The sequence below is a fragment of the Pygocentrus nattereri genome, chromosome 20 (assembly GCF_015220715.1).
Source record: "Pygocentrus nattereri isolate fPygNat1 chromosome 20, fPygNat1.pri, whole genome shotgun sequence".
Lineage (NCBI taxonomy): Eukaryota > Metazoa > Chordata > Actinopteri > Characiformes > Serrasalmidae > Pygocentrus > Pygocentrus nattereri.
In genome coordinates this window covers 23197815-23209353 of record NC_051230.1, presented here as the reverse complement: position 1 = coordinate 23209353, position 11539 = coordinate 23197815, and the positions used below count along the sequence as shown (strand labels likewise).

Here is an 11539-nt window from a genome sequence, read left to right as displayed (position 1 = left end):
GCTAATTAGCCCTTCTGACAAAACTCAAAATTCACTTAAGACTCTATGACTCAAGGATGCTTTAGCCAAAAACATTGAAACTTTATATGCTTATACAAGATAAGATTCTGTGGACGCCATTCAATTTTGGTGGGCATATGTCATTAGGGGGTGGGGTAATTGCCGATTAACTGTTTCTCCGCATCTGTGCATCCAATCAAACTGAAACTTGGCAGGCATCATCTTCTACCCATACTATAAGTGAATCTTGAAGGCCAATTGGATACATTGAAATTTATGGCGACCATCAGCCAATTAGCATTCAGCAGACCTTTGACAGGCTTATCAATTGATCAGCCCGGAAAAGGATGGCATGCCAACTCCAGGTAAGGGGAAAGGACTTGCCCCAGGTGGAGGAGTTTAAGTATCTTGGGGTCTTGTACACAAGTGACGGGAAGAGGGATCGTGAGATCGGCCCTAGGCTGGGACAGGCGGCAGCAGTAATGCGGTGACTGTACTGGACTATAGTGGTGAAGAGGGAGTTGAGCCAAAAGGCAAAGCTCTCTGTTTACCAGTCGATCTACATCCCAACCCTCGCCTATGGTCATGAGCTGTGGGTAATGACCGAAAGAATGAGATCGCAAATACAAGCAGCGGAAATGAGCTTTCTTCGTCGGGTGGCGGGCTACACGCTATGTGATCGGTCATCTGGGAGGAGCTCAGAGTAGAGCCGCTACTGAGATGGTTCAGGCATCTGATCCAGACGCCCCCTGGACGCCTCCCGGTGGGGGTGTTCCAGGCACGGCCTACCGGGACAAGACCCTGGGGTCATCCTAGGTCCCGCTGGAGGGATTATATCTCCAAGTTGGCCTGGGAGCAGCTTGGGGTCCCCGGGAATGAGCTGGAGGAATTTGCGGGGGACAGGGTCATCTGGGATTCTCTGCTCTCCCAACTGCTACTTTTCATTGTGTCAAAGTGTCATTTTGTCAGTGTTGTCCCATGAAAAGATATACTTAAATATCTGCAGAAATGTGAGGGGTGTACTCACTTTTGTGATACACTGTATGAGAAGGTGTGATACTGTATATTCTCCACAAAATTGGTTTCATTTATTTTATATGTTGAAAACAATCAGAAAGTTCTGCATTTAACAATAAGAGGTTTTTATTTTCTAATTTAGAATATCTAAGATAATATAATGTTCCTGTTGCAATAATGGACAGTGTGCTTGGCTCCTTAAGTCCCTCTTTTGCTCCCTTGATTTCTATTTAAGGCTTATTGCAGTGAAGTGATATGACCCTGAAGAATACAACAGTGATATTTGTGCTGTGCTGGGCAGAACTGAACAGCTTTGTAATTGAGATGCTGGAGTATGAAGTACTGCAAGAAATCAAGCTGTCCGAGTGACACACTTTCACCTCTCATCAGTATGGTAGACAAATGCCTGTTCCCTGCAGCATAAAGTCGAATACAGTCCATGAACTTCAGAACTCATCCATGAACTGTTCATCCATTAACTTTCCATTATTATTTTTGAAGACTATGTGACGTTCATTACAAAAGGGATAATGCACACTAAAATAGGGTTATATAAAATTTCCCTTTAATCATCGACTACGCCACCCAAGGAATTTCACCTCGGGAAATAATTAGTAATTCTAGCCACAAGAAAAACTCAGGTTCCTTTGTCTAAGACAGAGACATGTTTTCCACAAGTCAGTTTTTTTATTTTCAGAAAATACTTTTATTTCATGTCAACATTCATTTCAAAAACTCCAATAGCTATCTAAAACTATAAAAATACTTAGCTGCAGCTGTTAAATTAAATCAACACTTGTCTAAAAAAGCATGGAAAATGATCCCATATTAGGGACTGGAAACTAGAAAGTTAGCTACCACCGCAATTTATTGAAAAAGAAAAAGCATAGAGAAATTCCTAAACAAAAAAAACAAAACCAATTAGAGTCACAAGAAAACAGAATAACTAAATAAACAAACCCAAAACTGAAAACATACGCAAATAAACCACTCACATAAGAAAAATAAACTTAAACAGTAGGAAAAACGATACAAATAAGAGCTACAAGCCAAACCAAAATAAGGCCTGCGCTTCAAAGAAAATAAAGAATAATTAAACTAAAAAAAAATACACAGATAAATAAAGAAATAATTAACTAAACTAAGCCCAAAATATTAACAAAAATATAATCTAACGAATTTCGAAAAATAGAAACAAAAAACCCAACACAAGAGTCAGAAAAAATAAATAAATAACCTTAACACAAAAAAACCGGAAATCTCCAAAGGAGATAACCCGCCTCTGGGCAAAAAAAAAAAAAAAAAACAAAAAAAAGTAAATAAACAACTACCCAAAAACAAATAAATAACCAAGGGAATAGCAAATTAACAACTAGTCTTCAAGTAGCACCTTAAAAAGATATACCGCTTCCCCAAAATATGGAGCAGAGGAGAAAAAAACGAAACCAAAAACATAAGAAAAACAGCAGCACCACAGAAGAAGGAGCAGCAGAGGGACATTAACCTCCCTTACCCGAGATTTACTCGGCCCACATCAATGATATGAAGCGACATCAATCAAAGAATAGGAGCAGCGGCTGCGGGACAATTCTGAGGTAAAGCCGTGAAACAGCAAAATAGTGGAGATGTAAGGCAACAGAGCAATGAAGAGGCAGAGTAAAAACTAAATGGAGGCCTTGGACCACAGCACCACACCAACACTGCAATCACTGACTTGAATAAAACATGCCAATTGTTGCAGTTGTGCCTCACTGCACCACGTCAAACCACGCAGCAACCCACGGGCCAAACCGACCGGAAGGTCAAATTCACCGGCAAAAAGAGGGGGGGGGGGGCAAGCAGGGCAGAGGACTCCCTAAGCCCTCCTTTTTATAGGGTCACAGTGACGTCCCAATATTAACCCATACCAGTAGTATTAAATGAGAATAAGTGAACAAGAACACCATCTGCCACAACTATAAAAGACAAATGTTGATCTATGTGAGAGTGTCCTTAGATAATATTCCTTGAGAAGGACGCTGTGACATGAGCTAAAGACTTGTTTATGTCCATCTCCAATGTCTCTTACCAGATATGGTGATGGCCTGTGGTACAGGAGTTGTAACTAGGTATCTCCATCATTGTAGAACTGGGTGAAAGGTGACCATTTGGGGATGTTCAAGGCTTTCGGCGTATTTTTGTGAACGTCTCAACCCATCAAGTTTATTTTTCTCCATTTACTGTTTTTATTCTTTTAATAGTATTTTGTTTTCATGTTCATGTAAAACTGAAAAGAAAATTGTATAACCTATTATCTGATTTAGTTAATTGGCAACAGAACAGGCCCAGGATTGGGTGTAAAAAGAGCATCCCAGTGAGGTTGAGTGTTTCAGAAGTCTCTGAACAAAACTGCACAGGCAAATAGTGCAACAATTCAAGAATAATGCTTCTCAATGTGAAATAGCAAAGAACCTGGGAAAACAGACAAGACTCCATGGTGATAAACACAGCATAGGCTCAGCACCACTTCTGTAACCATTTTCTGTGAACACAGTTTCATCACTGCATTCACTAATGCAAGTTAAAACTCTACCATGCAAAGAAGAAAACATATATAAACAACATCCAGAAATGTCGCCTCCTTCTCTGGGCTCCAGCTCATTTAAGTAGTCCAACAAATTAACATGTTAAATTCTTTTTGGAAATGAACACCACATCCTGCAGGCTAATGAGGAGAGAGACTATCCAGCTTGTAATCAGTGCACCGTTCCAAAGCCAGCAACTGTCATGATAAATACAGATGAGAAATACAGGTTTTGGAGCAAAAAGTGCTGCCATCCAGACAATGTATTCTTCAGGGAAGGCCTTGCTTATTTTAGCAAGATAGTGTCAAGCCACATTCAGCACATATCACAACAGCATGGCTGCATAATAAAAAGGTCTGGGTGCAGTCCATATTTTACGCTGCAATATCAACCCATCAGGAAAAAATACCAACACTGACTATTGGACACCACCGGGAACCAACAGACACTTTTAATGTTTTTTTTTCAGCAGGGAACTTAAGGTGTTATATAGTAATTAGGAGTAGAGAAATCATTTTGTAAGACTCCTGAATCTCTTTATAAGAGTAAAAATACTACAAGCTGTGGAGTTTTTTTTAAAATACTTTCTCTATTCACCTGTTTGCAGGCTTTGTTTTCAGACCTTCAGCAAGAAAAAAGATAACAACAAGTACAGAATATATTATGAAAAAAAGTCCAGCAAGAAAGCCCAAAAATACAGTAGTAATTGAGTTATTTATCAGAGAAATTAAAGACACAAGACAGGCTGTAAGCATAACATATAGAGGACTTGAGGTACGATTATTTGTGCAACAAGGCTAAGCGACTACTTACTACCTACTCCTACTTACGAACATGTGCAGTCAAAGCAGAGAGAAACAATGCACAGGAGGTAAAAAAGTATCCTACTGTTTTGAGTGGTTGACAGACACCACATGGTCAACAGATACCACTAATATTGACACCAAGGTCAATTAATCTTTATGATCTTTACATCTGCACACAATTTGAAAAAACTTTGTTCAAGTCTAAATTAAGTTAGATCACACTGGTACACAACTGGATGGAAATGGCTTTTATTACAATAATTCACTGGAGTTCATTTTGCTTATAAGATGCATTACTTATGTCCATCCATCTATCCATCCATTTTCTAAGCCGCTTCTCCCTCAGGGTGCATTACTTATGTATAGTGTACATTTTGCTGATCTAAACATACAATATATTTTTGATCTAAACTTACAATATACTTTTTCATGGTCCTGATAACCTCTCAAAGGCAGGTAAAGACAATACTAACCAGTGACTTGTTAGGACACTTGTACAGTTTCCAGAAGATGGAACAACATGTTCTCAAATAATTTAATGCAAATTCCTGGCCAGTCAAAGCAAGTCATCAGTCAAGTCCTTAAACAAGTTGAATGGTAATGCAATGCTTTAATGCAGCACTCTATACTATCCTCCCTCAATGCTTTTACATATGATAAAGTCCAGACTGAATGGAAGGTGGACACACCAACATTTTTTGCAGTTTTTTAAATGTGCCAGTGGAACATTGACCATAACAGAAAAGCAAGTACAAACATTGTAACAAGAAGAACCTGGAGTAAGAAGATGTCTGAGGTCGCAACAGCTTGTTTAATACAGCTGTAAGCATGGTAAAAATCATGGCACGTGCAATGTATCGAAATACTCCTGTAATGTGACATGGTGACTGCAAGAAGATGCATTAACTGATTCAACTGACTTGGTGTGTGCATGCATCATTCTGCTATACTTGTGAAGCTGAAATAAATAGCAGAGAAAATTCATGGAAGGGAAGAAAATCATGTCAGAGAATCCAGAACTTGATGATACCTCATGGATCACTGAACCTACCTGCACATCAAGCCAGCCCCTACCTACTTGATGGCAATGGTGAAATCTCAAGCTGTACCACGAGCCCTTCGAGCTTCGAGTACAGCTCAGCTTGACCCACCATCCTTCAAGGCGCGTGGAAGACAAGCGTCGAGAATGTTCTCTGTACTGGCACCCAAGTGGTGGAATGAACTCCCACTGGCTGTCCGAACAACAGAGACTCTTGCTGTCTTCAAACGCAGACTGAAGACACATCTCTTCACACAGCACTTAAATGAGCACTGAATTATAAGATGCACTTATATATTATATTTTATTGTATTGCACTGTGTATTGTAGCTTATTGTATTGTATTGTATTGAACGACAAAGAGTTCTGTGTTCAACTCTGTTCCTTTTTCTCTGGGTATCTACAGTGACTTTGTTTCTAGCAGTACCTGAGCTCCGGACTGACTGTCTTTCTCTCCTATTGGGAACTAGCAAAGATACTTTCTCTAGATAGACAAAGCACTTCTTGTAAGTCGCTCTGGATAAGAGCGTCTGCTAAATGCTGTAAATGTAAATGTAATGTAAACATCAACGTTTATTTATGATCACACATACTGCCAAGCCAAAACAGCTAATGATACCTTCAGGGTTTTACATTTGCTTCTTCTACAGTTCTGCGCCTTCCTGTGAAAGTGTCGGGCTTTAGGAATTCAGTGTGGATTTCAGTGTGACTCCGCTTCGTGCCAGGTGGTGGCGCTCATTCTGCAACTATGACTTTTCCCAACTGCTCTAAAGCGGAGAAGCAGAAGGTTGTGTTGTGGTCAGCTGTCCCCGCCTCCGCTCGTGGTGCTGCTGGAGGATCAGAAATAAGAGCTGAGCTGCTGAAGGTAGGAAACTGTCCGACACTTTAACACTCGCTGTTCTTCATTCACTCTTACACAAACAGCTGGAGACACACTAGAGTTTAGAAAATAAGATTTGAGGGGTTTAAATTCTTTTGCCAACACAGAAGCAGCTTCACTCAGACGTGGCTGAGTGTTGTGAGCTGATGAGTCTGAATATTTGGTTGATAAAGTTTTCCTAGTATGGTTTTGTAAACATGGAGCAGTTTGTTTCTGATTTATTTGCCAAGTTAGTTCCAAAGATATCAAAGACGAGTCCTTTAGATCAAGACTTTACGATTCTTGGCTTGTCTCATTGTGCCTCTGTTCTTTGTTGGGCCAGTGTTAAGTCAACTCCATCAATGTCAAATGCAGCAGTAGCTTCATTCACACTGTAAGGATGTCATGTGTTTTATTTTTACATTTTTGTGCACACATAAAGCAGATCTTCAACCATCCACTTTCAAAAACAGTGTGTAAAAAGAGGTCATGCCATATTGAACTTTTAGCTGTAATTAATGTCTAAATTATGACTGATATGTTTATACATTATCTAAGGTGAGTATAACTGCATAATTATTTGTACAAATGTAGTCTGAAAATCACAGTATATTCCAAAACAATGCGAAGTATTCCCTGAGAGCTGTTGTCTGGGTGGGGGTTGCTGGTCAATGGCCGGTAGATTAAGAGCTAGTAGGAGTGTCTCTGGTGAGTGTTTGGAGTGTACTAAAGAGGGGGTGTAGTGTGTGAGAGCCATTCAGCAGCTTGATAGTCTAGTTCACACTCTGTATGTTTTCACAAAAGGGGTGTGCTAGACAAAGGAAAGGATCTTTCAGTCTTCACCAGACACCATGAATGTGAATAGAGTGTGAAGAATTATTTCATAATAAATAATTCTTCCTGCAGACCTATGTGGTCTAAACAATGATCTGTGAGTTATATACAAATTCATTGGTAACCGTCTTGTTATTGGAGGTGAAAAAAAATGGTTGGGAGGATGTTTTGAGTGGCAAACCATCACTGCCCCAACACCCCTTATCCAGCTAATGAAGAGCTTGATAATTAGGTGTTGAGCAAGATCAGGTGTGATGGCCACAGGGAATAGCTGAAAATGTGCAGTGCAGTGACCCAGAGGTGTAACCTACAGTGACACCGTTAACTCTCACCAGTTAAAACTGAATATACAGCATAACTTTCTTTTAATCAGAATGATTTAGCTACTGATTCAGCAGTGCTTGAAATGAAACTATTTCTTTTCTGTTTGTATGTATGACTTCTGACAGTATGTATGACTGTTGGTATGTAGCAGTCCCATTCCAGATAAACGTCTTGTGTTCTGATTCTTAAACCATTCCAAAACCCAAATGTCTATAATCCAAACTTAACTTCATTGTTGAATGACCAGGAATACTTAATATTCAAAACAGACATATTTTAGTTTGAGTGTTACTGTACTAAATCTCAACATGTTGCTACAAGAAGTATGAATTTATCTTATCCATTGATACTGTCAGTGTTTGGGAGATGAATGTAAGAACCATTAGGTGGATTTAGGGATTGGAGCCTTATGAACACTGTATGAACACAGATTGTTTAAGATATGAAAATAGCTAAAACGCACCATATAGCATCAGATAAATAGTAAGTACAAAGTTATTCAACTCTAAAAGTGGCACAGTCATTATTCTCATTAACACCACAAGTATAAGTTGAACATATGCAAATAAAAAAAAAAATCAACAACCACATGGCTCAGAAGTGCAGTATAAATTAACTGGAAGACAATTAACCTCCTTCTGTCCATATGAGGAGCACATACTCTAAAAGCTGCTGAAATACAAAATCAAAGTGCACCTCAACTTAACATCTCCATCAGCTTACAACATGACACATTCACTTTCCATCAGGACGTTTATCAGTATAGGCCAGAGCCTAGCCAACCAATGGAGACGTACATCAAAATAACAATGTGAAACCTAGTCTTTTTTTTTCCCCTTTTCCAGATGAACTAGGCCCTACGTAAAGTCCCACCACATTGCATTTGCAAAGTAGCTGCTCACAAGAAGCACTTGGAACGATAAAAAAAAAATTGCATCAGTTTTTTGACCATCTTGACCATTCTTATTTGGCACTGGCTTTATACTACACTATGCCATAACTGTTTTAGATACCAAACATATATTTTATATCTGAATAATGAATTGACTTACATTCTATTTAATTCTTTAATGCACAGTTTTACAGTTTAACTAATTACAGAAAAGCAAAAGCCTGAAATGAGTTTAAATATGTCAGTTTGCAGATGATGGATAATCAGGTGGTTGGCCTAAAACATCAGATGGAAACAGTTGTTTCATTTTACTTTGTGCCAATTGATGTAAGTAGGGCAGTGATGATTTAGATCAGACTACTTTGTTGTTTTTTATTGACTTTAAGTTCAGATTTTCTTTTTTTATTTTCTTCTTCCAGAAATAAATGATATACTGCTTCAAGACGTCTCCTGCTCCTAGTGACCACTTGCACAGAGATCAAATTTGCATCTTCAAACACATCAGAACATTCCAGCAAGAGTGATGTTACGCTGTTGAAACGGATAAAACATAAAACTATGTCCAGAAGAGGCTCCAGGAGTCAGCAAATGTCATCTGGTCCCCTGCACAAGAGCACATCTCGCAGACAAACACAGAAATGCGGCAAGAAAAGAACTCACTACTGCTCAGAGTGTGGAAAAAGTTTTATTCATTATAGTTATTTCCAACGACACCAGCGCATTCACACAGGAGAGAAGCCATATCACTGCTCAGAGTGTGGAAAGAGCTTCAGTCAAGAGACTCACCTCAAACAACACCAACGCATTCACACAGGAATTAAACCACATCACTGCTCAGAGTGTGGGAAGAGTTTTGCTCAGCAGAGTGCTCTCCAGCAACACCAGCGCATTCACACTGGAGAAAAGCCATATCATTGTGCAGAGTGTGGGAAGAGTTTTAATCAACTGAGTAATCTCCAACAGCACCAGCTCATTCACACAGGAGAGAAGCCGTATCACTGCTCAGAGTGTGGGAAGAGTTTTACTGTACAGAGTAATCTCAAAACACACCAGCGCATTCACACGGGAGAGAAGCCATATTACTGCTCAGAGTGTGGGAAGAGTTTTACTTTACAGAGTACTTTCCAAAAACACCAGCGCATTCACACAGGAGAGAAGCCGTATCACTGCTCAGAATGCGGGAAGAGTTTTAATCAACAGAGTACACTCCAAAAACACAAGCGCATTCACACAGGAGAGAAGCCGTATCACTGCTCAGAGTGTGGGAGAAATTTTAATCAACAAAGTACTCTCCAAAAACACCAGCGCATTCACACGGGAGAGAAGCCGTATCACTGCTCAGAGTGTGGAAAAAATTTTACTTTACAGAGTACTCTCCAACAACACCAGCGCATTCACACAGGAGAGAAGCCGTATTACTGCTCAGAGTGTGGGAAGAGTTTCAGGCATTTAAATCCTATGAAGATACACAAGTGCACTAAGAGTGTTGGTGAAAATAAGCAGTGATGAGTGTAACCTTAATGTCATTTCCAGCATCTGGAGGCAATGTTGCTTTCAATCCATATTTCAAATAAACTAGATAGCTGTGTTTTAAATGGTAAATACACATATAGTTGTTTTACACTGTTTCTAAAGTATGTGCTTAAAGAAAAACTAGTTCCTGTGCTGTGAACACTAAGTCAAGCCCATATGCCATGTGCAACATTTTTCAGCACCCCAAAAAATATTAATTTGACTTTTCACATATAACCTCGTTTCCAAAAAAGTTGGAATACTGCAAAATGAAAACAATGCAATGATGTGCAAGTTTAAACCTTATTTTGTTATATTTCTTTTTTTTTTTTTTTTAAATACATGCCCATTTTGAATTTAATGTGGATGCAGCAACAGTTTGTTTTCTATCATGCAAATAAGAAACCATATATATATATATATATATATATATATATATATATATATATATATATATATATATATATATATATAAACAAGACCTAGAAACACTGCCACCTTCTCTGGGCCAGGGCTTATTTAAGATTAACTGAGTTGAAGTGTAATCTGACAAATTAAAATTTGAAATTCTTTTTGGAAATCATAGATGCCATAAGCACTGGATATGGAGAGACAATATATATATATATATATATATATATATATACACACACATTTGTTATAACTTTGATTTTGTGCAGTGTCACAGTAAATATTTTTAATAATGTAATTAGGCTAAGAGTGTAAATTTTTTTTAACCATCTGCAAGATATGTGGACACAAAAGTAATTTGTGTACCGGATTTAGTCATAGTGTAGTGTACACAGTGTTGTGTAATCTTGGTTATCTTGTCTGCTTCATGATGATAAATTTTGCTGCCTAACTATGTCATTTTGGGAACATTGACAGCAGAGAAGTGCCACCTGGAGCCGTGATGGGCCTTATCCAAGATCACAACTCCAGTCCAATGATCTGGGCCCAGTTTACCAAAAGCATCTTAGTGTTAAGATCATCTTAACTGGTAGTGTTAAGGGGATACTGGCTTTATCAATAATCTTTGTGTTAAAATACTTTTAATGTGCCCAGCCCTGAATAATAATTCTCTTTCTCTCCATTTCATATGAGTTTTGTTTATCTTCACAAAAACATGGTGACCCTTGAGCCTTTCTAGCTATCCTGGTGTGCCACTACCATTGTGTCATTACTAGTAAACAGATTAACAAAGTGCATGTCTTGTTCTAATTTTGTTATGACCTCATTGTCATGTACATTTAAATGATACAGCACAGGCAAAATGGTATTGTTAAATGCTATTGACATAAGAACAATCATCCAATGGTCTGAAGAATTTGGGTTCATTTTGGGGATGGGGAAAAAGTTTTGTCTTTGATGTAGATCATTTGGAAAAGAAAGTCTTTATCTGACAGCCTGTTTGGGATGTGTTCTTCTGAGGCACTGAGAATCTGACATGATTTATAGCTGCTTTGATTCCTCTTTAGAGCATTTAACCAGTAATTTTCTTGGGAGATTTATTAATTTTGTCCTGCATTAGAAAACCTGTTTTCTAAAAATTCTCTGAATAAAATGACCAGGTGAGACAAAGATGTGTTTGGACTGTTGAGACTGTTTATTTTTGTCCTACATACTTCTAAGGTTTGTGTATATATGCAAGTTTGTTTCCTGACTTCTCGCTGTATTCTAGCCATCAAATGC

At 38.5% G+C, this 11539-nt stretch overlaps 1 protein-coding gene across 1 annotated transcript; it reads left to right on the top strand.

Moving 5' to 3' along the window:
- The first annotated feature begins 6213 nt into the window (after positions 1-6213).
- Positions 6214-10154, top strand: LOC108414156 (zinc finger protein 239-like). Its single transcript, XM_037531633.1, has 2 exons — positions 6214-6291; positions 8755-10154. Exon 2 carries the CDS (start codon positions 8894-8896, stop codon positions 9839-9841), a length of 948 nt encoding a protein of 315 aa, XP_037387530.1. The 5' UTR covers positions 6214-6291; positions 8755-8893; the 3' UTR covers positions 9842-10154.
- The last annotated feature ends 1385 nt before the right edge of the window (positions 10155-11539 follow it).

Excerpts from the sequence above, each read along its gene's own strand:
- LOC108414156 (XM_037531633.1), top strand. The coding sequence starts at position 8,894 with ATGTCCAGAAGAGGCTCCAGGAGTCAGCAAATGTCATCTGGTCCCCTG.